The following is a 27,191-nucleotide window of genomic DNA, read 5'->3' as shown; positions in this document are numbered from 1 at the left end:
CCACTGGTCCCAGAAGACAATGAGAGATACAAGAAGCAGAGCCACAGTCAATGGAGCCCAACTAATTCAGCCAACCCCCACCCCACATACAGACTCATAAAAAATACTTCATTGTTTTAAGCCACTGAGTTTTGGGGTCATTTGTTACACAGCAGTAGCAAACTGATACTAAGAGTTATACTTCTTTCTTTAAAGCAGCAATCCCCTCATCCACTGCAGAATTTTTTTCAATGGTGCACCAAGTATGGACAGTTGAGTTCATGGCATGCTTCACCGGCCTAAGCAATGCCCCTCTCTTGTTGAATTTCTTGTCTTTTAGCCCCAGTAGGCAACCATGCTAAATTGTTTAATACACATTACTTAGAGTCCTTAATGTTAGCTGCTCTAACAAACAAGTCCGCAAGTCTCAAAGACTCAAACTAAAAGTGAAGACTTGTTTATCACGTATGTAAAGCCGGGTGCAGGTCCTGCTGACTCCTCCACCATGTAGCTATGCCATCAGGAACACGTGGCCTTTAAGATGTTGGTGGATTAGGAGAGAGAGGGGGAGGAAGCATGTATCCTTCTAATGGTCTCACTCCACAGGTGACATGTCACCTCTCTCTATATATAACAATCTCATAGCAAATATTCAGGGGAAGGAAATTCTGACATATGCTACGGCACGGATGAACCTTGAAAACAATATGCTAAGTGAAATAAGCAAGGCACAAAAGAACAAATACTATGTGATTCCACTTACATGAAGTACCTAAAATAAGCAAATTCACAGAGACGGAAAGTAGACTAGAGGTTCTCAGAGGCTTGGGGGAACGGGAAATGGAGAGTTAATGTTTAACGGATTGAAGGTTTCAGTTTGGGAAGATGAGAAAGTTCTGGAGCTGGATGGTGGTGATGATTGCACAGCTATGTGAAGGCACTAATGTCACTGAATTGCATACTTAAAAATGGTTAGTGCTCACTTTGGTAGCAAATATTCTACAATTGGAACAATACAGAGATTAGCATGGCCCCTACACAAGGATAACATGCAAACTCATGAAGTGTTCTGTATAAAAAAATTGTTTCTAAATGGTTAAAATGATAGACTTTATGTTATGTATATTTTAGCACAATCTTTAAAATCACCAAAACATGCAATGGATTTATTATGATTATTTTTAATGAATTGATAATTTTTTAAAATGTATCTGTCCTAATTTAATACCTAAATATTGATAACTACAACCCACATTAAAAACAAACTCTTTGGAGCTGCCGGTGAGTGGTGGCTCACGCCTGTAATCCCAGCGCTTTGGGAGGCCAAGTTGGGAGGATCGAGTTTACAGTGAGCTATGATCATGCCACTGCACTCCAGCCTGGGTGATAAAGTGAGACCCTGTTTCCAAAAAATAAATAAATAAAATAAAACTCTTTGGGGACCTCAATAATTTGCAAGAACATGAAAGAATCCTATAACCAAGAGTTTGAGGACCACTGTTTTATGTACAGTTGGGTAAGTCTGAAGGCAGCGGCTAAGCTACCCTGCTACCCTCCACTCCTGCCCCTCTCATCCGCCTACTTCCACCCACCCCCAATTCCCGAACCCCCAGCCCCTACCCGCTACCCACCATCTCTGGAAGAGTTTGCAAACTCCCAGGAATTAAATGTAAAAATGTAGGTCAGTTTCCTCACGAGTAGACAGGCGACCTCTAGTGGCAATAAAGGTATTGCTTGACAGCACAAAACCTCTCTGCTAAGTCATTTTGTAGAGTCCGCTGAAATTCCCAAGCAGAGGCGCAGATGGTTGCTAAAATGAAGACTTTCTTTCAGCATATAAACTTTAAGCCGGCACTGCGCAGTGGCTCACTCCTGTAATCCTAGCACTTTGGAATGCTGAGGCGAAGGAATGCTTTAGCTCAGGAGTTCAAGACCAGCCTGAGCAAGAAGGAGACACTCCCGTCTCTGCCCCATCTGTACTAAAAAATAGAAAAATTAGCTGGGCGTGGTCGTGCGCGCCTGTAATCCCAGCTACTTGGAAGGCTGAGGCAGGAGGATCGCTTGAGCCCGGGAGTTTGAGGTTGTTGTGAGCTATGATGACATCACTGCACTCTAGCCGGGGCAACAGAGCAAGACCCTGTATCCAAAACACAAAACAAAACAAAATCCCCCACAAAACTTTAAACCTGCACCATGTACAGGTTTAAAATGCGTAGAAACACATTTTCATACACACAGTCACACGGACACACACAGAAACACACACACACGAAAACTAACACAGACCCACGTATGCACTCAGAAATACTGTCACACAGAAACACGCTCTCACACACTGACACACTCATACAAACACACAGACACACTTTCATATACACACACAACACTAAAAAGAGCGTATCATTAACAAAGGGAACTTAGTAAACCAATGTCATTGTCTAGTTTTTAAAAAACTATAATGGAAAATTGGTTTTCTTCCCAAAGCCATTAAATAAATGTTGAACAAATAATTAAGATGAATCTAGGTTTGGCCACGGGCCAAATGACAAGTCCACAATCCCTTAGCTGCAGTCCCTGCGGACAGATGTATTTCAGAACTCAGAATTGTTCCAATTTTAGGCTGGTCAGAAGGCAGTGAGTTCTCAAGTGACTGTTCACGGTCAGTCCCAGATTGAACTCCTCGTGCTACTCTTTTCCCCTTCTCGCTACTGCACTTGACTAGTCTAAAAACAAAAAAGAATCGTTCCAATTTTAGAAAGGTGATTCTAAGCAAATGTCGCATATTATGTAATATATGGATCTCAGAGCCCTATGGCAGGCGCCCCCCCATCAGACGTGTTAATATTTTTGCAGCAAAGTATGTGAATATTCACACTAAAGGAGATAAATAAAGAGTATAAATAGCTCATATTATTTGATTTGCCGCCATGTGAGACTGGAGCAAAATTACCCCCAAAAGAATTTTTGGTGGTCAGAGATTTGGGGAATTCGGAATTTTAGACACGAGATTTGATTAGCAGGCTCCTTACGTTTACATCCATATATACCCCTGCTTTAATTGTAACTTTTCGGTTCCAGGTTTGGGGGTGGGGGATAAGCGGGGGTGGGGGTAGGATCCAGGGAAACGGTGGTCCTAGAGCGCCCCCTATTGGCAGCCCCCGCCCTTGCAGTTGGGCTGCCAAACTGGGATGTCCACGGGCTGCCAGAGCCAGGGTCCTGCTGGGTCCTGATTGGTCCAAAGCTTCCTAGTAATCCCGCCTTCACTTGCCTGTGAGTGGTTCAGGAACCTAAGCCTTAACCAACCAACACCTGACAGTCTCCTGGTACAGGCATTGTTTCCGAGCTTGTCATGTGACCCATGTTGATCCAATCAGATTGAAGGAAAGCCCTTTTGGTATCCGGTAGGGTTCAGGCCTCCTTATCTCACAGCCGCTCTCAGGTTTCGGAATCTCTGGGCGCTTGCACTGCTGCCTTGAGGGGAAGCAGCTTGCGGATGAGGCCCACTCTGCACACAGACAGGACTGGAAACAGTTTAAGTCCCCATGCTGGGGACCTGTTCAGCTGTCCTTTAAAGAGATCCTGTGTCCCTGATCACAGCTGTCTGGCACTCCCATGGCGTGGGTGCCAAGGCCACCCATGCCTCCCTTGGACTGCTCCCAGCCAGTGACAGAACACGGATGCGTGTCAGTGCAGCCATTGCTGCCCCCCGCCGGACTCATTTGCTCAGGGCCCCACTCGTAAACATCCCCGCCAGGCTTTCTCAGCACTGTGTTGCAGCCTGAGGCTCGTCCACACGGTCCCTCCTTCCCTTGTCATTTCCAAAGATTCTCCCTGCCACACACGCTCCCCCTCCTTCCCCTTTAACCGTCACAAGTGTTTTCCTCAACAAATGTTTTGCACATCTAATCGATCTTGCCATCTGCTTTCCACAGGACCCGAACTATCATAACAAAGTCCCCAGTGACACCAGATAGAGGTTAAGAGCAGAGGATCTGGGATCAGACTGCCCAGCCCTCAAATCTTTGTTCTGCCACTTGTTTGCGCCACCTCTCTGAGCTTCGGTTTCCAAATTGGTAAATGGCAGATGATAATAATTACTTGCCTCATAATCTGGTCATGAGAGTTAGATAAATGAAGTGCTTGGATAGGGTCTGGTTGCTCTGTCAAAGCCTGCCCATCTTCTGCCCATTCTGGGTACGTGAGCCAATAGAGTTTCCTGTTGTCTAAGCCAGGTAGAGTTGGGCATGTCTGTTACTTGTAACCAAGCCCTTCCTGATTCATGCATTACCCTCTGCCCGCCCCCAAGTCAAGCTACCTGAATCGAAAGAACAACTCAAAGAATATGATTAAGGAGCCTCCCCCAGGAAGCCCTCCCTGATCCCTGCCTCTGGGCTCCCTCAGCCCACTGAACTCCCTCATTCCAGCCCCACCCATTCTGGATCATTAATGTCTGGGGACAAATCTGTCCTCCACTGAAATGTGAAACCCATGAGGGCCGGACCGAGGTTGTCATGGTCACCCCATGTCCCCAGCACTGCTCCCCACAGGTCTGCACTCAAAGTGACACCAAGGAATCACCACCATCTTCGGGGCTCTGACTATTCCCAGCCCTGTGCTGAAGGTAGACACAGGCCTGGCCTTGAGTTTTCACAACCCCCCTGCAAAGCTGGGACTGTTGTTATCCCCTTTTATGGATAAGGAGACTGAGGCAGAGAAGTGAAGTTACAAGAGAATTTTTGGAACCTTTTTGAAATCCGAAAATCCATGAAGGGCAGGCATGGATCTCTTCAAGTTTCCCCTGGACTGTTAACGGTGGGAAGACAGTGAGAGGCTGCAGAGGGGCATGTCCCTTTTAATCAATATAATTTAGAATTGGAGGTGGGAGAGAAGGGAGAGACATAGAAGCACGGTAGAGAGAACACAGTGAGTCTGCAGGAGACAGGAAAGGAGACCTGAAAAGGAGGAGAAGGCTCTGAACACCCTAACCTTGATGCTCCCCAGTCTCTGGTCCCAGCAAGGGTCTCCCCATCCCCCCAGGTGACCCTCTGTCACACCCCACAGCCAATCCGTCGGGTGCATGTTCAAAATATATATTGTTTTTGGTGGTTCCTCAATAAATTAAACACAGGTAATCAAGGAACTCTCCAATTCCACTCCCGGGTACCCATAAGAATTAAAAACAGGCGTTCAAACACAATCTTGTCCACAAATGTTCATAGCAGCACTATACACAATAGGCAGAAGGTGGAAGCAACCCAAAGGTCCATCAGATAATGAACAGATAAACAAAACCTGGTATACACATCCGATGGAATGTTCCTCAGCCACAGAAAGCAGTGAAGCACCAATACGGGCCATAGCATGGATGGAGCCTGAAAACACGATGCTGAGTCAAAGAAGCCGGACACAAAAAGCTCTATATTCTATGATTCCTTTTATGTGAAATGTCCGGAATAGGCAAGTTCCCATGGATAGGAAGTCGACTTGTGGTTGCCAGCAGCTGAGGGGAGAGTTAGTGCTCAGGTATGGGGTCTCATTTTGGGCAGATGAAGACATTCTGGAGATGGCCGGTGGTGATGACTGCAAAGCACTGTAACTGCACTTAATGCCATCGAACTGTGCGCTTTACATTGATTAAAATGGGAACTTTTATACTATGTGTATTTTACCACTGTACATTTTGACCAACCACTTCTCCCTTCTCCCCAAGCCAACACCCAAGTCCACGCCATGGCCCACGAAGCCCTGACCAAAGTGCTATTATCTCTCCCCTGATCTCCTCCTCTCGCTTCCCCCTTGCCCCCTCACTCGCTTTGCTCCAGCCACAGTGGCCTCTTTACCGTTCACTGCACAAGCCTCAGGGCCTTTGTATTTCCTGTTCCCACTGCCCTACCCTCACCTGCCTCAAGCTTCTACCCAGAAACCAGCTTTTCCATCACTCCCCACACTTGATCCTGCTTCATTTTTCTTTTTGTGCTTATGACTACCTGACATACCATATATTCAAGTGGTTAACTATATGTCTTGTCTGTTACCCGGCTAACATGTAGTCCCATTGAGAGCAGAAATGTTTGCCTGTTTTGTTCACTGCCATGTCCCTGGTGTTTTTATTAAAATAAGCCTGGTGCACAACAGGTGTTCAAAAAATATTTGCTAAATGAAAGATTAAAAGATAGAGACCAAAAGAGAGACAGAGAAACAGGAGGAAAAGGAAGAGAAGGAGATAGGGGAAGGGCAGGGAGGCTGAGACTGGGGGTGGGAGGGGGGGAAAGGGGTGGGGACACGATTAGGCGGCATTGGGGACAGGAAAGGGAGAGCAACTTGGGAGATGTCAGGCAAGACGGGAGAGAGAAGTGTGGAAGAGAAGAGCAAGCGCGCTGGGGTAAGAAAGCAATAGAGGTGAGACAGACAGTGGTAGAAACAGAGAACACCGAGGGACGTCAGGGACAGACGCAGGGACACACACACAAACACTGAGATGCAGAGAGACAAACACAGAAAGAAAAAAGATAGAAGAGATACAGAAACAAAGAAAAGAACGATTAGGAAAAATGGGGGCCAGGCGCAGTGGCTCACGCCTGTAATCCTAGCATTCTGGGAGGCCAAGGCGGGATGATCGCTCGAAGTCAGGAGTTCGAGACCAGCCTGAGCAAGAGCAAGACCCCATCTACTAAAAAATAGAAAGAAATTAACTGAACAACTAAAAATACATAGAAAAAGTTAGCCAGGCACAGTGGCGAAATGCCTGTAGTCCCAGCTTGGAGTCCTAACTCCGGAGGCTGAGGCAGAAGGATGGCTTGAGCCCAGGAGTTTGAGGTTGCTGTGAGTGAGGCTGATGCCACGGCACTCTAGCCCAGGCAACAGAGTGAGACTCTGCCTCAAAAAAAAAAAAAAAAAAAAAAGGAAAAATGGGGCTGGGTGGGGACAGCTGGAAACTCTAAGGGGGGGCGTGGGAACAAACAGAGAGGTCCCTCCCTCTAACTCAGCTTGTACTGATGTCCAGGGCTTTGGGCCGACTTGATATCCCTCGGGATCCAAGCTGGGGCTTTTAAAGCCCTGAGGGACAGAGGTGGTGGAGACATGTGACACCGTTCTCAGGGCTTTAGATCACTAGCTTATTTATTCCTCGGAGCCTCTCTCTAAGCACTCTCCCTGTCTTCATTTTCCAAGACCAGAGAGATGGCGTGACCTGCCCAAAGTCACACTGACAATGAGAAAAAGAGCCGGGATTTGAACTTGGGCAGCCTGGCCCCAAAGTCAATGCTCCTAACCACCACCTATTACTGACTGTAAAGAGGTGCTGGCTCCCTAAATTCCACTGTCTACAGTCACCTCTCCCCGTCTGAGAGAAGAGGCTCAGCTTCCCTCTCCCTGGAGAGCCTCCAGCTCAAGGGGGTTGGCTGGACAGGAAAACCGCTTCCTGCTTGCCAGATCCCAGGCCCTGCCTAGGGCCAGGCCTCAGTCTTCCAGAAAGGAACATGGACGCAACTACCTCTGACTCGTTCCCCAGAAGCTAGACCTGAGTTTCTCAGCCTTGATTACTCCGCATTGCAGGCCAGAGAGGTTGTACTGATCTTCAAAGGCAGCACAGTGCTCTGGTGACTTGCTCTGAGGTTTCCAGAGGCAGAGAAGTGTCACCAGCCCCGTCTACCTTCATCTCTCTAGCCCCAGGAACAAGGCAAGTATCATTCCCTCGTAGCAGCAAACTGAGATCTCAGGGTGATTTAGCCTCTGACATGCTAATTCTACTAACAGCAACCCCCAGAACCTCAGTTCTTGCCCCCAAATCATCCCACCTTTCTCCTGTCTCCCACGCTGTAACACAAGGGCATGTTACAGTGAGAAGTAACATGTTACAACTGCTTCTCTCCAGAAAGACACCTGTCTTCTGCCCCAAGCACATAAAACACTAGGAAGTCCTTCATACTGTCTGACCTTCAAAGGCCCTGTTGTTGATAAGCCTCTTCTCCCCGCTCCAAACCGAAAATTACATGAAGGCGATGAAAGAGACGGGCTTCCTAGGGAAAGGAAAAACCCCCACAGCCCACCAGGGGCAAGAAAAACAAAGGCTACACCCCAGGGACTTCCCCTCACAAACGTGGGAGGAGACATCTCTGCAGACAACAGGACAGACACAGCACGAGGCACCTGGGGCTGGAGTTTATTGCAGATGGACAGACAGACACAGAGATTCGGGGAGATGAAAAGGGTGAGCTGCGGACTCTGTGCTCAGAATCCTAGAGGGGGAGGATAGGAAGCAGAAGTCGGGATGGAGTCCGCCAGATGGTGGAGGACCCGGCCTGACAGCAGAGGAGCTGCAAGGGGTGAGGCCCCGAGCCGACACCCCCTTAGCCCCCATTCTTCAGGATGACGGCTCCGGAGACGCTGGGCGATGTCATTAAGACGGAGCCCGGGCCCACTCGGTGCCAGCGCATCCATGGCATGGAGCACCGGGCTCTCGAGGGCTGATGGTCCGGGTTGGGGTGGAAGGGAGGGTTACCCGGCTCCTCACCCCCCTGCGGTCCCTGGCGTCTCTCTGGGCGTCTGGCGGCTTGGGCCACGGCCAGGGTCGCTGCGGCGGCGGCGGCGGCTCGGTGGCAGCTGGAGCTGGGGTCGCGGCCCGCCGGGGGCTCCCAGGAGACAGGAGATGGAGGCAGCGGCGGGCACCGGGGCAGGCGGCGCGCCGGGGCGGGCAGCACACGGAGGGGACAGCGCGCTAGGCAGCGGGCCCGCGGGGCCCGCTGGGGGCCGCGTGGGGACCCAGATGAGACCGTAGTACACGGCGAGCAGCACGGCGGCCAGCGAGACGCAGAGGAAGTAGGCGCAGACCGGGGCCAGGCGCAGCCAGCGGCCCCGCGGGCCCTCGCTCAGCCCGGCGCTGCCGGGGCTTTCGCCGCCACCGCCCACACAGCTCGTGCCTCGCATCCCCGCAGCCCACTCCGCCAGCACCGCGGCCGCACAGGCCCCGCCCCGCACGGCCCCCCCCCAGGACTGCCTCGCGGTCTAAACCGCCCTCCCCCGACTCCGCCCCCGCCAATCATGACCACGCCCCCTCAAGGGCGGGTCTTCCCCGCGGCATGGGCCCGCCCCGGCCCCGCCCCCGTCTCCAAGCCCACCCCCTTCACACGCTCAAGCCTCGCCCAGCGCTGTAGCCCCGCCCCTCAGCCTCAGCCCGGTTTTCTCCCCATGAACCTGACTGTCCACTCCAGCATTCGAACCCGCCCTCTTCCCCCTCTGGCCTCAACACATTGCAGACCGAGCCCCCCTTTCCTCCTCACTCCACAGAATCCCGCACAGCATTCTGGCCACGGCCCCACCGCTGGCCACCCCCATCAGCGTTAGGAGCCCCCATCCAAACCGGCTCGCAGAGGCCTAGCCCCACCCCCACATGCTAGCTCCGCCCCGTGTTCTAACTCCGCCTACTATGATTCTGGCCCCGCCCATGCACCCTAACCCCGCCCCTCCTGGCACCAGCTGCCTCCTTTTCCACGCAGTTAGCCGCCCTCTCAGGGGTCCTGAGATCCAACTCCACCTCCAGAGGTTCCAGCTCCGCCCCTCGTTCCAATCGCGCCCCTTCCCCACTCCCCTCAATTTCTCCCTCTCCCTAGAGACATGGGGTGCAGAGTGAGGACTGGGGAGAAGAACACAGGCTGGAAATCCAGATAAACCCCTCCTGACGCCCCCTCCCCATCAAGGCGGGGAAGCTTCAGTCCCCTCCCAGCAGCGTCTTCAGGAATTCGGGGAGGCCTGCGGGAGGGGGAAGACGTGTCAGGGTGGGTGGAGAAAGGAAGACCCCTTCCTCCCGCCTCTATCCGCCACGGAAAAGCCCGCCAAGCACAGCAACCCAGCCTGCCCCCGCCAGAAACACAGTTCGAGGGTTAGCGGAAGCACTGCGTTTAATAGAGACGAGGCTGACGCCCGAGTGATTCAAGCCCTTCGGAAGAGTCGCCGGCTATTTGCCATGCCCCAGATGTAAGCTCCTGGAGGCGGGAAATTAGGCCTTGGGGACTGCACCTAGCCTCCCCCCGTCCCCCCCCCCGGCCTCCATGGGAGGCTAACACGGAGGCTACGTCCCCCACGTGTAGGGCCTGGACCGAGTCCTCACAAAATTCAGACCACTGCCCTGGCCCCACCCCGGTCACTGACCCTGGCTCCTCCCCCCTTACATTTAACCCTCTCCTGGCTGGTGTGTGGCAGAAGCAGAGGACAGAGGAGCGAGGCGGCGGGAGGTTAGTGCAGAGCGCGGAGGCCGGAGGCCCTGGTCCGGCGGGCGCGGTCAGCGGGCGGCCCCCGGTGGCGGAGCGGCCGCCACCACCTTGCAGAAACGCACCCTCTGGAAGTCGGTGATCTCCGCTGTCTCCTGGCCCTCGGGGCCTGCCTCTGGCGAAAGAAGGGAGGATCAGAAAAGGAGGAACAATCTTCCCACCTCTCCCAGTCCCAGGACCCCCTCGCCCCGTGTAGCCACGCCCATCCCAATCGAGTCTGTTGCAGCTGCCCCGCGCTAAGCGGTTTACCGGCCTCAGACTCCTTTAATCCTCTCAGTGGATCCACTAAGCAGCATACACCCCCAGCGTAACCCTGTTTACAACCGAGGAAACACTGGGGTAGCCGTCACCGAGCCAATACGTGGCCAAAGACAGCGAGCTTGGGCCCTCGCCCACCCACCTACCCAAGATATCCCCTCCGATCCCAGCCCCATCTCCCAGTCCTAACTTCCATCAAGCGGGCCCTACAGCATCCGCCCTCCCATTTCCTTCCCCACCACCGGGCATCCTAACCAGCCCTTCCCTCCTCGCTGTGCCCCAATCCTAATCCCACGTGGTGGGGTGGGGGTGAGGGGTCCCTGGTTCAAAATCTGACTCCTGCCCAGTGGAAGTGAGGTTAGGGGTTCCACCACTTGCTCCCCTTCTGTTGGTCCCAAATTCTAATCGGGTCAGCATTTATTCTAATTCAGCCACCCCACTTGTTTGCACCTCAAAACTCTAATCCCACCCACAGCTAAATCCATTCCTCCACCCCTTCGCCCTTTTCTAACCTTTATGGGCCAGTTCAAATTTCAAAGTCCAGCCCTAAGCTACCTACCCTAGTACCAGCCCCACCCCATTACCTGTATCTTGCTTCCAAAAAGCCCTGGGGTCAATTTTTTGTTGTTGAGACAAGCTGTCACCGGGGTTAGAGTGCAGTGGTGTCATCATAGCTCACAGCAACCTCAAACTCCTGGGCTGAAGCGATCCTCCTGCCTCAACCTCCCAAGTAGCTGGGACTACAGGTGTGCACCACCACGCCTGGCTAATTTTTTTATTTTTTGTAGAGACGGGGTCTCCTGCTGCCTCACTCCTCTGTCCTCTGCACAGGCTGGACCTCTAAATTCTAATGCCATCCTCTCTCCACCTCCTCGCTTCTACCTCTAAGCCCCACCCCCGTAGCCCCAGCTCCTGCAGCAGTCCCACCCACAGTGAGGCCTGCGTTCTGACCTCACCAAATGCTACCCCCACATACTCCTGGTGGAGCCTCACCCAAGCCGTTCTGCCCCTTGGCCCCCACCCCATGCACTTCCCCACCTGGAGCTGCCTCAGACCCCTCCTCTTCAGCTTTCTGGGTTCCTGGGAGGCTGGGCCCACTCTCCAGGGAGGCAGGGGCTGGCTGGTCACCTCCTAGGGAAGGGGAGGCCCAGTTAAGCCCCCTCCCACATCTCCCCACCCCAAGAGAGAAGGCCCAGGGGGAGTTAGAGGGGACTGAAGGACACACTTAGGGGAATGTCATTTGAGGATGTGAATTCTTTATTGGGGAGGGGGCTCTGAATGGCCCAGGGCGGGCTCTGGGAGTGGGCATTCTGGAAACAGGGGCATGACGCTACAGAGGGGGCAATGGACTGCCCTCCCCAGCCGCCAGGGCTGCGGGGCACACCGGGTCCTGGGGCCCAGCCCCCAAGCATCCCCACCTCCAGCCACACCCCTGGGGCATGCAACAGGCAGCAAGCTTCATGCATTCCCAAAAGGCCAGGCCTCACCCGAAGAGAGGGCACCAGCGGGGTGGGCGGTCCGGGGAGAATTCAGCTCCATCTCTTCACCCCAGTCGGACACAGGCTGGTGGCCGCCAGGTGGTGAGAAGGGGCTGGAAGGTGTGGCAGGGGCCTGGGGAAGCGGCAGGGGCTCCTCGCAGCTGGACGAGGCTCTGTCAGCGGGCTCACTGGTGGGGTTCCCAGCGGGGTCAGCCTCTTGGGGGTGGTGGTCTTGGGCTGGTTCTTCCTCCTCCTCACGGTCGTCTTCCTCCTCAACATCTTCCTCATCCTCGTCCTCACTCACATCCTCACTCATGTCCTCCCACTCTTCATCTTCCTCCCCCTCGTTCTCCTCCCCCTCATCCTCAGGCCGGTGGGCAGGGGCAGGGGTCTCAGGTGGCTGTGGGAACAGAGTGGGTCAGGGAGGTGCAGCCCCAGGCACCTCCACATACCCCTGCCCCGCAGCAGCCCCGCCTCACCTGCGTGGGCGTCTCTGTGGGGGAGGTGGGCTGTGGGGCCTCCGGGGCTGGGGACACTGCCTCCTCTTTCGTCTCCCAGCGGTCATCATGGTCACTGGAGGGGACAGAGGAAAAGGGTGAGGCCCAGGTGGAGAGGGACAGGAGGAAGGGGCTGCATACCTCCCACCTCTCCCAGAGGAGGAGCTGCCCAGAGAGGACCCAGCATGTTGGAGCACTGAGGGAGTGGTGGACGTGTGTCCCCAAGTGTCAAGGACAGAGATAGAAGGGGGGGCAGGTGGCAGGAGGGGAGATGGGTGGGAGGGGGAAAGAGGACAAATGAGGGTACAGCCAAGAGCCATACCCCAACCCCCTAAAACCCAGTCCCTGTAAGACAACCAAGACCGGGACAGACAGATGGACCCATACATTCACAGGCAAGTCAGAGAACACCCTGGGGACAGCCCTGGAGGGGTGAAAATGCTGGGGACGGGTGCCCCCACCTGTAGGCACGGGGAGCTGCCTTGGCCTGGGGCCGGCTGCTCTTTCTCCTCCTGCGACTGCTGACCTCAGCTTTGTGCTGGGACAGGAACTCCCCAAAAGTTGGGGGCTTGGGGGGCCGGGTCCAGCCCTGGTCATCTGCAACAGAACCCAAGAGTCAGGGGAGGGGGCGTGGCACAGCCACCTCTCCACCCCCAGGCCCAGCCCAGCCAGCTGCCTCCTCCCACCCAAGGTAACCCACGCACCGTAGCGGTGGGACGGCTCGTGGGCAGGGGTTGGCCCATCCTTGAACCTGCGGGGGGACAGAGAAAGCAGGGTGAGCAGGCAATTGGGGGGACAAGGGAGCAGGAGGATTGGGGAGAGAGACGGGGAGGGATCAGGGTCCACAATCAGATCAGAGGGACAGAAGATCAGCTAGACAGGGGACACTGGTTAGACGTGGCAAGAGACCAGGTGGAAAGGCAAGTATGACATCCAAGTGACAAACAGAAAGAAAAAGATTTGACTGGCCACAAAACCAAAAATTTGGGAGGGGGTACCACAGACCCTTGCCAAAGTGCATGGCCCCCAGCTCACTGCCTGACCTCACTCCCTGTCACCCTCTGAGCTCCCCTGCTAGGCAGGCTCTCTGCCGCAGGCGCTCACACCTGCTGTTTCTGGAACATTCTTCCCCAGCCTTTCAGGGGCTTGGTGAGGCTTGCTCCCTCACCTCTGTCAGGCCCCACCTTAGAGACCTGCCTGAACCTCCACCTAAAATAATATTACATGTATTACCTAATCCAAAATAACAACCTGGCCCCGTCTCCTCACTCTGCTTCAATACTCGGCACATCCTTCCCATCAGACACTAAGTTCCAGGAAGGCAGAAACATTCTGTTCACTGCTGTTTCTCCATCACCTAGAACCTTCCATGACACACAGGAGAGACTCAATATATATTTGCTGACAATATTAAGCATCATGGTATCGATGGCAAAAAAAAAAAAAAACCATTGTAAAAAAAATTTTTTAAAGAAAAAATATTTGCTGACAAAAGCAATGCACACAGACGTCATTAGACTTGTAGATTGCTTTGGGGACATAAAAGAAAAACAATGACTTTCTCATCCTAAACCCTGAGAGCATTCCCCCAGAAACCTACTCCTTAGAAACAGTGGCTACAGTATCGGTGCAAAATACTTCTCCCACCTGCATGTGCTTGGCTCACAATTCAAAGGGAAAAAAATAAAAATGCTCCCGACCACCAGGCAAACAGACAAAATCCTTATCTTTAGCCAGAGCCAAAAATAGCAGTTATAGGTGTAAGAAAACCTTTAAGGCAGCAAAAAATAAAGGATGGGTTTAAACCCCTTGGATAGGTTAAACTCTCAAAGACTGCCTTTCATAGGCTCTTCCAGAACCTTCTTCTTGACTATGGAAGTTGGTCCTCATGACATTGATGCGATGACTGACTAGATGTTTCCTGGAACCCGAAAGGGAGCAGACTGAGTCCAACCTGACTGGAGGGGCCAAGCCCAGTGGGACCCACAGGTTAACGTCCAGCCTGGAAAGGCCGAGGCCAGCTCACCTGGAGCACATGGGACAGAAATGCTTTCATGTGCCACTGAGATTTGGTGGCTGTCATGCAGCACCACTGTGATGTTGTACTCACTCACTGCCATACAGGTGGAGAAACCAGAGAGAGGCAAAGGAGTTAGGGGTCAGGGCCAAGTTCAAGGAGGAGCCCAATGCAGGCGAGCAGGAGACTCACATCCCCTCAGTCTTCTCAGCGTCCCACTCCCGCCGCCACTGGCCGGTGGGCTTGCGGTGTCTCTGCAGCCGCTCCTGGTCAATCTTCTCCCTCTCCTGCTTCCAGCGCAGGTACTCTGAGCGCTCCCGGCCCGTCATGGACAGCGTCATGTCTCCAACACCGCTCAGGCCGGCCCGGCGGCCCTGCCCCACCCCAGCGACAGGCAGTCACCGGCGGATCCAAACCCACCCCACCCCACCCCTCAACTCAGAGATGGATCCACTCACTCAACATCACAAAGCAGACACAAGAACCAGGTCCACTCAAGTGTCACCTCCTCACAGAGGCCCTCGCAGCCCTCTCTTTCTTAAGAAGCACCCCTCTGTCCCTCGACCCTGCCGGACTTTTCTTCACAGCATTTGGCATTGCCTGACATCTCACTGCATTTTTATTTACTTAGCTCTCACCGGGACAGATGTCACCAGGGCATAACTCTCATCCCCAGCATCCCAAACAGTGCCCAGCACACGGTAGGTGCCTAGTTGGTAACAAGGCAAAACCCCAAAACCATAAAGCTATAACTGCAGCAGTGTGGCACCAGCGAAGAGCCGACAGGCAACTTGGGGATGAACCACCGGTGCCTGTCCCTCCTCTCCTAGGCCGGATCCCCACTCCTCACACAGCCACATGGAGGGTGTATCATAAACGCTCCAATTATCAAGGATGAGGGAGAACCCCCTACCAGGAATCAAAGCATGCCCCAAATCCTTAATAGTTAAAACTCTGTGCTACCAGCCAGAGAGAGACACTGTGGTCCCCGTCTGTCTCGGTCTGCCGTGCACTCAGGCCCTGTCAGAACACTGAGTGTCCAGGGTGCCCCTGCTGCCAGCACCCACCTGCCGCTCGTGCTCAAGGCCGCAGCGCACCCGCTCGAAGTCGGGGCCCCCCCAGTTGCGCCCGTGCCGGCGGCTGCCCTCCCGGCGGTCCCGCTCTGGCTCATCCAGGGGCCCACTGCGTCGCCGAGGGTCATCCAGGAAGTTCCGCACGGGGTTTGGCTCCAGCACCCCTTCCTGCGGGCGGGGGAGGAGGCGTTGGAGGGTTCTGCAGGGGCTCGGGCAGCTCTGCCCCGCCTCAGGGACAGGGACGCCTGCACTACTGACCCGCTGGTTGCGCTCGTACTCTGCGATCTTCTCCATCTCCTCGTTCATCTTCTCGATGTTCTGTCTGCGCCGCTCCTCCCACTCCTGGGGGGCAGAGGGGACAAAGATGGAGACACCCAGCATCAGGGGACTACTCAGCCCCTGTGCAGAAGAGCGTTGGCACAGCAGGCCCGAGACACACGGTGTTCCCAGCCAACGGTGACCTGAGGGGGCGGCTCACTGTGCCCAGACTGTGCCTACGGCACGGCACACACTGCACGCCCGCTGTCCTCCTTGGGGTCCGGAACGTTGGTATGTACTAGGCAGAGGGAGCCTCTGTGACTGTCTCCAATTAAGAACTCCTCACGCGCATCCCGGTGGACACGTGTGGTCACAGTGCAGTACTAGAAGAATTAAACACATCCCTTGTGGCTCCACAGGGAGGACTCGGCAGCCCGGGCACCTTTTCCCCTTGCTGCATCTGCTGTGTCCCTTCACTGTGACAAATCTAAGTCGTGACTCAGACACATGCTGAGCCTCGTGAGTCCTTTTAGCAGATCACCAAACCCGGGAGTTCAGCGCCAGGGTGCTGAGGACATACCATGGTGGCCACGGTGGTAATGGTGGCAATACCAGTACCAACCCTGGCAAATGCCCAAGGGACCCCCGGCAACCCCTGCCTCCACAGTAACACAATTTCAGATGAGCACAAGGCCGACAGTCTCCTTCGCAGCTGGGCGTGGCCGGGTGTTGCAGTTCACCAACAGCATGTGAGAAGTGATAAAACCCTTCTTTCCCTTTCCTGGGAACTGGACCTCAACTGTGTCAGCGGACCCAGCTTTCCCCATGCAAACAATGACCATGCCCCAGGGGACCAACAAGCAACAAAAAGCAAAATAAAATAAAATAAAATAAATAAAAATAAAAACAAAAGGCAGGAACCTGGGTCCCTGAGGGACATCATGGAGCAGGGTCTCCCCACCTGGATCACTCGCCTCGCCACAGGGCTCAACACACAAGAGGGAAATAAACTTCTACTCTACTTGGGCCGCGGCACTTTGGGACCTTTCTGTGACAGCAGCTTAGCGTGCACAAACAGTAAACATCCGCACTGACTGAGTGCTTACTCAGGCCTTCGATGCCCAATGTCACAGAACGCTTACAATAGTCTTTAGATTTCATTCTTATTTCTGTGTGTGAGAACCGGAAGCTCATGGGGAGTGACGTCGGTGAGGTCACTGCTCCCCACAAACAAACTCGGGGACTGAGACAGGCACAGAGAGAGCACCGCGCACGAGCACACCAGTCAGTCAGCGGGCGCCTGACAGACGGACGGTGCCAGAAAGGGAGGAGACAGAGAAGGGCAGAGAGGACAGGCAAGAGAGCACACACCAGAGAGAGGGAGAAAAAGGGAGGCACAGGGACAGCACAGAGCACTGGTGGGGGGAGGGGGAGGGAAGGAGACATGGCGGGGAGACGGAAGAAGGGGGAGAGAGAGAAAGACACACACACACACCCCTAAAGACAAACGAAAAACAGTCCACTTGAGAGTAGGAACAGAGAAAAACGAGACAAGGGAGTCCCAGCCCGGGGCTTCAAGCCCTGCCCAGCTCCTACCTTGGACTTGCGGTCAGCGGTTGAGCCATCTCCAGCTCCAGAGAGATGAGGGGACCCCCGGCCACGGCCCCTCCGGCCACGACCCCCAGCTCCTCCTCGAGGTTGCTCCCCGGGACTGTCCTCCCAGCTGCGGGATGTCCGGCCCATGCCTGCCCGGCCTCCCTGCTGTGGGGGAGTCCGGCCTCCCTTGCTGGACCCCGGGGGCCGAGAGCTCCCAGGAGACCTCCGGGAAGGACCCAGGCTCTTCTCCTGGAAGACGGGAGAGGGGAAAAGTACAGTCACTGGGGCAAAGAGACTGGGATGGGACACCCCATGCCCAGAGAGGGCAGCTACCAGGATTGAGGCCACCCACCAGCCCTGGAGATGAGCTCACCGCCTCGACAGCCATGTTCTCCTTCTCCACCAAGCGGCCCTTCCGGGGAGCTGTCACTGCCACTCCCTCAAGTTCAGCTTTCTTGCGGTCCTCTTCAATCTCCTGGGAGCAAGCAGCCGGTGGGGGGCGAGGATCAGGTGCCCTGTCTGCCATCTGGACTCCCACAGTCCCCCCGAATCCCTCCTAAATCTGACCCCAGCCCAGGCCTCTCTCAAAACTGGTCATTTCAGCATTATTCCTCAAACTCTGTTACATTGCTCCCCTGCTCAGAACCCTCCTGTGGTGCCCACCTCAGAATAAGTGCCTTCCCCACAACCTGTGGGACCCTCCAGGACCTGGCCTTGTACCTCCCTGACCTCCTCTCTCAGCCTCTCCCCCTTGATCACTCTGGCTTCCTCACTCTTCTCAAAACACACCAGGCTCAGACCTGCCTCTGGGCCTTTGCACTGGCTGATCCCTCTGCCAAGAACACCCTTTCCCCAGAGAGCCTTCAATGCCTCCCTCCCTCGGGTCTCTGCTCAAATGCTGCCTTCCCAGCGAGGCCTCCCCAGCCACCCCGTAGAAACCAGCTCCCCACTGTTCTCGCTGTTCTTATCCAGTACCTGGCATCGTGTGCATTTTGCTTACTGTCTGCCTCCCCGACTGCGACAATCTGCCTGAGACAGGAATGCGTCTACTTTGTTCACTGACATATACTCCAAGCCTAAAACACTGCCTGGCACACAATCGAAACTCAATTGTTTTTTAATGAATGAATGCATGAAGAATGAATAAATGAAACCCATGCCTCCTCCTGGATCCTGTCTCAGGGACAGCCCACTGCCTGCTCTTGGGCCTTGTCCTGGACCCTCCCTCTTCCCCCAGCTGCCCACTGGTAACCGCGTCCCCCTCGACAGCCCTGTCCTGAGCCAGACACCTCCTCTCCCCCTAGGGTTTCTGCCCTAGCTTCCTCCTTGGTCTGTGGTCTCCAGTATTGCCTCCTCCCAGCCACTGCCACAAAGCAGACAGACGGGTCTTGCTAAAAAGCTATTCTGACTTAGTCCCCCTTGATAAAGCCGTCCTTGGCTCCCCAGTGTGCTCAGGAGAGTCCAAAACTCTCAGCCTGGTGGCATTCAGGGCCCTGCACGGCCCAGCCCCTGCTGACCTCTCCAGATCAATTCTCCCCCAACTAACACTCCAACTTTAAGCTCTAAGCTCTCGCTTGCTTCCAAGTATTTACACAAACTGTTCCCTCCCTGAAACACGTTCCCCTCTCCTTTTCAACTGGCTAATGTCTGCTCACCACACAGGCCTCAGAGTGCCCTCCTCTAAGAAGCCCTCCTTCACGTCCCCAGGCTGGGTCAGGAGCCCCCCTCTGGACTCCCAAACACCCCCAGAGTCCCTCATTCACCCTTGTCCACGGTGGCTCGTTAATGAATGAAGACAGGGCTGTCTCCCTGACTAGACTTGAGCCCTGGAAGAGCAGGCCTAGGGCTGTCTCAGTCAAGGCTATATCCCTAGCAGCACAGGACCTGGTACAGTGACACCTTGGTGAATATTTGCAGATGAATGAATGAATAATGGAATGAAGGAAGGAATGACAGGCTAAGGCCTTTGGCTTTTATCCTGACAATGATGCGGAGCCATGAAAAGGTTTTAAGGAAGGGAGAGGTGAGAAAAACTCACTGCGGGGAAGAGAGGGGATGGGGTCTCCCAGGGCAGGGCTAGGGCACCTGGTAGCGCCGGATGAGGGCCTCATTCTTCCTCCGAAGAGCCTCGATCCTCTTGTCCAACTCAGCATCCTTCTCCTCCTTTGATTTCAAATCCAGTGTGGCTGCCTGAGACCGGGAGGCAGGTGAGGGATGGGGGAAAAAACCCTCCACCCACACCAGGGCCATTCAATCCAGAGTCTGAGAGTCTGTCCCTTGCATACTGTCCTCTTCCCCAAAGCTCAAATTCTAGAGACCCCACTTTTAGTCTCACCATTTCGATGGCTGGGCAGGGCCAGGGTTCCAGCAAACCTCCCCTGCAGAATCAGGATGCAGCACTGAGGGTTCCTGAGGGCAGAAAGGACAGAAGGACTAAGGTCAATGGCCCCCCTATCTGCTTCATCCTACCCCGTACTGGGGGATCCTCACACAGACACATAGACACACAGACACACACACAAAAAAAACAATCTATACTCCAAGAGAATTCTAGCCCTCACTCTCACTCCCTCTTCAAGACCTAGCCCTGCCCCTGGAAAAATGTAGACTCCGCTCCTTCGTGATCTTTATGGACTCACCCACTTCCCTTGTAAACACTGTTGTCAAACCCACCTTGGGAATGTTCTGGCCCCACCCAACCGCTTAAGGAAACATCCAACATTGCTCTCCTCCAAAGGAAGACTCTAGTCCAGCCTCCACGTGCCTGTGGTAAGAGTTTTAGCCTGCGTTCCTTACCTCAAGAGAGCTCAAACTGCACAACCTGCACAAGAAAGTTCCTCCCAACCTGCACAAAATTCTTAACCCGCCTTCCCGTGTCCATTCTGGTGTCGCTCACATCCAGTGAACATTCTAGCTCTTCCTGGTAAGCTTCAGAACCATCCCCAATCCTATACTCAAAGTTCAAACCCCATACTCTCAGAGAACATTCTAAGTCCACGTCTCCCTCAGGGATGTCCCAGCCCTGCCTCCAGCATCCTGAGAAAGCTACGGCCGCCTCCCACATCCCTCGAAAAGATACTGAAAACGGGCCCAGTACCCACCGGCGAGGCTTCCAGGACCTGGCTTGACCTCCCCAGTGAATACTTCACCTGCCCCAACGAGAACAAAACTTCCTGGGCCCGCCCCCGGATTTAGAGTGAAAAGCTCCAACCCAGCCCAGCCTGGCTGGGAACGCCAGGGCCCCGCCCCCGGCATCCCGGAAACCGCTTTGGCCCCGCCCCCCACTAGGGAAAAAACTTTCTGGCCCCGCCCACACCCTTGCGTCATTAGCTTGGCCTCGCCTCCGACTTCCCAGGCACCCCCCCCGGCCCCGCCCCCTGGCTCCCCAGGCGCAGCCTGAGCCCGGCCCCGCCTTCTCATGTTATTCCGGCCCCGCCCCCGGCTTCCACAGCCCATGCCCTGGCCCCGCCTCCGACTTGCCTTGTCAACTTTCTGGTCACGCCCCCGAATCCGCCCCCGCCCCGTAGCGACAGCATCTGGCTCTGCCCCCGGCTTCTCCAGCCAAGGTTCCGGCACATCTGCCACCTTACCCGTCAACGCTCTGGTCGCGCCCCTTGCTCAGGCACAACTTTCTGGCTCCACCCCCAGCATGCCCCATCAGGACCCTGGCCCCGCCCCCTGGCGCCCCGCCACATTTTGGCCCCGCCCTCGCCTCCGCGTGACGCTCTGGGCCCACCCCCGACTTCCCGCCAATGATCTGGATCCATTTCCACATGAAGCAAAACTTTCTGACCGCGCCCCCAGCGTTTTCGGCCCGCGTCCTGGCCACGCCCCCAGCACGGACACAACTTTTAGGCCCCGCCCCCAGCTGCCCACTCATACCCGGGCCCCGCCCGCAGCCTGGCCCGTCGCGCCCCGCCAGCTTCCCATGTGGGCGTCCTGTCCCCGCCCCCCGCAGAGTATTCTGGCCCCGCCCCCGCTGGCTGCTCACTACCCCGCCCGCGCCTGCTCCCGCTCCCCCCACGTGGGGTTTTAGGCCCCGCCCTCTCTAGGCGCGCTCCTGGCCCCGTCCCCCGGTCACCTGTCCCGGAGACCCCGCGGCGTCCGCGACTCCGGCTCCGTCGGCCTCTGCGTCCGCAGCTCCCGGGCCGTTTGCGTCATTTCCTACCCACACCACGTGAGGAGGGGAAATAAAGAGGGTCACTTCCGGCCCTGCCGTCCCGTTTCCGGGAGCCTTAAAGGAGCCGCGCCCCCGCGGGTGGAGGCCCGAGCGGGTAGGCCTGGTCTCCATTGGGGATCCGGAAGCTTATTCAACTTCCTTCTTTCTGGATTACCTCCGTTCAGGAGGAGAAGACACATACATCACTCTGTGCCCTCTACCTCTTTGTTCAAGCTAATTCCGCCTCTAGCCCATCATTCCTGGTTCCCGTAAGTAAGGGCCAGGCACTGGGCAGTGACAACTGGAAGCCTGACCTGGTTTGACCCCCTCCTACCAATAAAACCTTGGAGTCAGTTTTAGAAGTTAGAAATTTTCAACCGCTAGAATTATTCATTCATTCTCTAAATCAACATTAAGTGCCAGGCTCTGTGTTGGGGAAAAGGTGGAAACGGAGTCAAGATGAGGAGGAAGGGCCCCGCGCCGTGGCTCACGCCTGTAATCCTAGCACTGTGGGAGGATGGTTTGAGCTCAGGAGTTCGAGACCAGCCTGAGCAAGAACGAGACCCGCTCCCCCCCCCCCATCTCTACTGAAAAAAAAAAAAAATAGAAATTAGATGGACAACTAAAAATATATAGAAAAAATTAGCCGGGCATGGTGGTGCATGCGTATAGTCCCAGCTACTCGGGAGGCTGATGCAAGGAGGATCGCTTGAGCCCAGGAGTTTGAGGTTGCTGTGAGCTAGGCTGGTGCCACAGCACTCTAACCTAGGCAACAGAGTGAGACTCTGTCTCAAAAAAAAAAAAAAAAAAAAAAAGATGAGGAGGAAGGCAGACCCTAGCCCTACCTTCATGAGGGAAGACACAAGTAAATGTGAAATAACAGCTACCGTGGGAGATGCCTTACCAGAGGAGCAGGAGGAGAGGCCTGAGGGTAAAAGGGGCTGACTGTTCAGGCAATGCACATAGCCTGTGCAAAGGCCCTGTGGTGAGTGAGCTTGGTGCATTCCAGGAACTGGAAGACATTCAAAGCAGCAGCTGGATTTGGCTACAGAATCCCTAGGGGTTGCATGTATTAACCAAACTTAGACACAATAAACCCATTATGACATGTGATCAATGGTATGGAATATCTTCACCAGTGGTGATAAACAGTTATAAGTGGACAGACTAGATTCCCAGAGGTGGTAGTAATTTTATTTTGTGATTTAAAACATGGACAGTGGAAGTACCTGGTAATCCCTTGCCCCTTATATGGCTACTCTTAACAGCCTTTGAGAGATCTCTACACATACAACTTAATCTTCTTACAATTGCCCAAATACCTGCCAAGTTCACTAGATCACTTACCTGGGCCCTTTATTCAAAGGTCACCTCCTCAAAGAGGCCTTCTGTGAAACTACCCATTTAAAAATCACAAAACCTCCCATACCTTTTCCTGTTCCTGGCTTTATTTCTCCATTTTACCATTCGTCCTCTAAACTACCATATCTTTTACTTATTTATCTTGTTCACCGTCTGTCTCTTCCACTATGTTATCTGTTTTATACATGATATGTCCCCCGTGCCTCCAACAGGGTCTGGCACACATAGTAGACTGTCAAAAGATATTTGTTGGTGGCTCACGCCTGTAATCCTAGCACTCTGGGAGGCCAAGGCAGGCGGATTGCTTGAGGTCAGGAGTTCGAGACCAGCCTGAGCAAGAACGAGACCCCCATCTCTACTAAAAATAGAAAGAAATTAGCTGGACAACTAAAAATATATAGAAAAGATTAGCCAGGTATGGTGGTGCATGTGTGTAGTCCCAGCTACTCTGGAAGCTGAGGCAGGAGGATCGCTTGAGCCCAGGAGTTGGAGGCTGCAGTGAGCTATGATCACACCATTGTACTCCAGCCCGAGCAACAGAGAGAGACCCTGTCTCTAAAAAAAAACAATAAAACAAAAACTTTTATTTAAAGGCACATAATGTCAAATTTTACAGTGCGGACTCTGAAGCTGGATTTGAATTCCGACTCTGTCACTTACCAGCTGTGTAACCTTGGGCAACATAAGGTACAAAATTTTCCTGGGCTTCAGTTTCCTCATGCAAATGGTAACACCTCTCTCTGAAATGCGGTGTGCAAAATTCAGTGGATTACTGAGTTAATACACATAAGGTCCTAGGTACAAGGCCTGATGCATTATAAGTTCTCAATGAATGGACAGAGACAGACCCAGGTTATGTGGGGCCTGAAGCTTATCAAATTTGGAAGCACTCTTGGACGAAAAAGAATAAAGTAAAATAAGACCACAAGGGCATCTCCCCAGTTGCGGGACAGAGTGGAAGTGTGGCATTTGGAGTGTCACTCTCCATTTCTTTGCCACTCCCAGCCAGCCAAGGAGGTGGGCGCTGTCATGCCTGTCTTAGGAAGGTACAGACACAGAGAGTGGATGGCACTGGCCGTGAGTCACCCACCTGACCTAAGAGAGACGCGGTGGAGAGCAGGTGAGTTCATGGACTCAGGTCGAGGCTGCCTGGGTTCAAATCCCGGCTCTGCCACCTGTACCGTGGGACCCTGGGGAAGTTACTTAACTTCTCTGGGACTCAGTGTCCTCTGCCATAAAATGAGGATAATAATAACCCACCTCATTGGGTTATTGGTGGGGGGTGTAGTGGACTGAATAATGACTCCCAAAGATACGCATGTCCCGATCCTGGGACCTGTGAATGTTATACGCAAAAGGAACTTTGCAGCTATGATTAAACTAAGGATCTTGAGAAGGGGGATTATCCTGGATTATCCAGCTAGGCCCAGCAGAATCGAAAGGGTCTGTATAAGAGGGAGGCAGAGGGAGACTTGTCACAGAAGAAAAAGGACATGTGAAGGTGGTGGCTCACATCTGTAATCCTAGCACTTTGGGAGTCCTAGCTGGGAGGATCGCTTACGGCCAGGAGTTCGAGACCAGCCTGAGCAACATAGCAAGACTCTGTGTCTACAAAATATAGGAAAACTAGCCAGGCATGAGTGGTCTGCACCTGTAGTCCCGGCTACATGGGAGGCTGAGGCAGGAGGGTCGCTTGTGCCCGGGAGTTTGAGGCTACAGTGAGCTGTGATGATGCCACTGCACTCTAGTCTGGGTGACAGAGCAAGACCTTGTCTAAAAAAATAATAATAATAAAATAAGGAAAGGAAAAGGCCATGTGACACTCAAGCATGATACTGTGCTGCTGGCTTTGAAGATGGAGGAAGGGGCCACAAGCCAAGGAATGCACAGAATGTAACTTTATCCTTTTTTTGTTTGTTTTTTGTGGGTTTTTTTTTTTTTTTTTACTTTTTTTCCTTCCTTTCTGGCAAACATGTAGAACAAAAGAATACAGTTTTAGAAACTGGAAAAGATAAGGAAACCCATTTTCCCCTGGAGCCTCCCAAGGAAGTGTGGCCCTGCCAGCACCTTCATTTTGGCCCAGTGAAATTGATTTTGGGCTTGTGACCTCCAGACCTGCAAGATAATTGATGGTGTGTTGTTTTATGGCAGACACAGGCTCTTAGAACAGTGCCTGCCATACAGTAAGTGCATTTAACTGTTATGATTATTATTACCTGAAGCCCAAACAACTCCAGCTCATCACCTATAGGCAATGTGCTGCAAATGTCTGCTAACGTATTGGGGAGAGGGATGTTCTCCTTCAATTGGCTTCATGGTTCTAAAAGGTAAGTGCCTAGTTTATACCCATTTTACAGATTGGGAAACAGGCTCATCAAGGTTCCCCTGCCCAAGGCAGCACAGCCACTGAGTGACTGTGTTAGTTTCCGAGGGCTGTTGTAACAAATCAACACAGACTGGGTGACTTAAAATAGCAGAAATGTATTGTCTCACAGTTCTGGAGCCTGTTGCTAAGCCTGAAATGAAGGTGTTAGCAGGGCTGGTGCCTCTGCAGGCTCCGAGGGAGAATCCATTCCATGCCTTCTGGCTTCTGGTGGCTTCCAGCAAGTGCTGGCATTCCTTGGCTTGTAGACGCATCGCTCTAGTATCTGCTTCTGTCTTCACATGGCCTTCCTCTCTGTGACTCTGTCTTCTCCTTTTCTGTCTTTTATAAGGACATCAGTCATTGGATGTAGGGCCCACTCTCATCTGGGATGGTGTCCTCTCAAGATTCTTTAAACACATCTGCAAAGACCCTTGTCTTTGTCCATTTTGCTGTTGCTGTAACAGAATGCCACAGACGGGGTAAGTTATAAACAATAGTTTACGTGCATGACAGTTCTGGAGGTTGGAAGGCCAAGATCAAGGGGCCACATCTGATGAGGGCCTTCTTGCTGTGTCATCCCATGACGGAAGGGTGGAAGGGTAGAAGCGCATGTGCATGAGAAAGCCAGACTCTCTCAGTAACTAACCCATTCCCACAGGAATGACATTAGAGCCCTCAGGACCTAACCACCTGTTGCTAAGCCCCACCTCTCAACATTGTTGCATGCGGGATTAGGTTTCCAACACATGAATTTTGCAGGACACATTCAGACGATAGCAGTCCTATTCCAGATGAGGTCACGCTTGCCAGCCTCCACCTGGCCCAGCCCTACACAGAGTCCTTCCGATGGAAAGAGGCTGCCCAGAGCGCCCTGGGCAGGGCTGTCCTGCCTGTGCCTGGATCTTGGCACCGTGTGGTGTGACATGTGCTGACCCCTCTGGCCACCTCGCTCCCTTTCTCAGATGCTCACACTCCATGGTCTCACCCAGTGGTTCTCAACGAGGGGGCGATGGTGCCCCCCAGAGGACATTTGGCAATGTCTGGAAACATTTCTGGTTGTCACAACTAGGGAGAGGGTCCTATTGGCGTCTGGTGGGGAGAGGCCAGAGTGGCTGCTGAACGTCCTCTGATGCACAGAACAGCCCCCAAAATGAAGACTCGTCCAGCCCCAAATGTCCATAGGCCAGGCGTGGTGGCTCACGCCTGTAATCCCAGCACTCTGGGAAGCCGAGGCAGGAGCATCACTTGAGGTCAGAAGTTCAAGACCAACCTGAGCAAGAGCAAGACCCTGTCTCTACTAAAAGTAGAAAACATTAGCCAGGCATGGTGGCACAGGCCTGTAGTCCCAACTACTCGGGAGGCTGAGGTAGGAGGATCACCTGAGCCCAGGAGTCTGAGATTGCAGTGAGCTATGATGATGCCACTGTGCTCTAGCCCAAGCTACAGAGCAAGACCCTGTCTTAAAAAAAAAAGAAAATAAAAGAAAAGAAAGAAAGAAAGATAGAAAAAGACAACAAGTGTTACAGCTCTTTTAGAATTTGTCTAGCAGGGTTTCCTCAACGGAAACTCAAAATAAAAAAAAAAAAAAAGAAAAAGAAAACGTCTGACAAGGACATGGGACAGTTGGAACTCCCATCTGCTGCAGGAGGGAATGTAAAATGTTTCAGCCACCGTGAGTGGGTTCTACTACAGCTCCGCACACACACACTCTATGCGCCCGCAATTCCTCTCTGAAGCATTTGCGCAACAGACGTGCATGCACGTGCTCACCAAAAGCCCTATCAGGTACACGAATGTTCACAGCGGCTTTAACATAATAGTTCTTGTTATGGATTCAGTTGCTCAGTTGTGTCCTCCCAAAATTCTTTTTTTTTTTTTTTTTTT

The 27,191-nt window shown here is 53.6% G+C and overlaps 2 protein-coding genes, 1 non-coding gene and 1 pseudogene across 6 annotated transcripts; 2 read left to right on the top strand and 2 right to left on the bottom strand.

Moving 5' to 3' along the window:
- Nucleotides 1-954: 954 nt before the first annotated feature.
- LOC138375162 (U6 spliceosomal RNA) lies at nt 955-1,058 on the top strand. Its single transcript, XR_011231424.1, has one exon. It is a non-coding gene; the product is annotated as a U6 spliceosomal RNA (small nuclear RNA).
- Nucleotides 1,059-8,041: 6,983 nt separating this feature from the next.
- INAFM1 (InaF motif containing 1) lies at nt 8,042-8,904 on the bottom strand. The gene has a single exon (XM_069456847.1). It carries the CDS (start codon nt 8,902-8,904, stop codon nt 8,488-8,490), a length of 417 nt encoding a protein of 138 aa, XP_069312948.1. The 3' UTR covers nt 8,042-8,487.
- A 757-nt stretch (nt 8,905-9,661) lies between these two features.
- On the bottom strand, nt 9,662-21,568 carry CCDC9 (coiled-coil domain containing 9). Of its 4 annotated transcripts, none has more exons than XM_069456842.1 (15): nt 21,503-21,568; nt 19,757-19,830; nt 19,507-19,611; nt 17,795-17,896; nt 17,422-17,670; nt 15,826-15,909; nt 15,562-15,735; nt 14,687-14,868; nt 13,182-13,228; nt 12,939-13,074; nt 12,460-12,553; nt 11,990-12,380; nt 11,541-11,633; nt 10,310-10,359; nt 9,662-9,726 (listed from the first exon to the last, which is right to left on the bottom strand). In XM_069456842.1, the coding sequence occupies exons 2-15, from the start codon at nt 19,757-19,759 to the stop codon at nt 9,709-9,711; spliced, it is 1,728 nt and encodes a 575-aa protein (XP_069312943.1). In that variant the 5' UTR covers nt 19,760-19,830; nt 21,503-21,568; the 3' UTR covers nt 9,662-9,708. The 4 variants fall into 4 exon arrangements, with proteins under 4 accessions (XP_069312943.1, XP_069312945.1, XP_069312944.1 ...); XM_069456844.1 differs by having other exon boundaries at nt 17,422-17,667; XM_069456843.1 differs by lacking the exon at nt 21,503-21,568 and adding an exon at nt 20,523-20,565.
- A 5,254-nt stretch (nt 21,569-26,822) lies between these two features.
- LOC138375176 (U7 small nuclear RNA) lies at nt 26,823-26,879 on the top strand (annotated as a pseudogene).
- The last annotated feature ends 312 nt before the right edge of the window (nt 26,880-27,191 follow it).

Source organism: Eulemur rufifrons, chromosome 24 (genome assembly GCF_041146395.1).
Source record: "Eulemur rufifrons isolate Redbay chromosome 24, OSU_ERuf_1, whole genome shotgun sequence".
Classification (NCBI taxonomy): Eukaryota; Metazoa; Chordata; class Mammalia; order Primates; family Lemuridae; genus Eulemur; species Eulemur rufifrons.
Note: the sequence above shows the minus strand (reverse complement) of the source record. Positions and strands in the feature narration are given on the sequence as shown.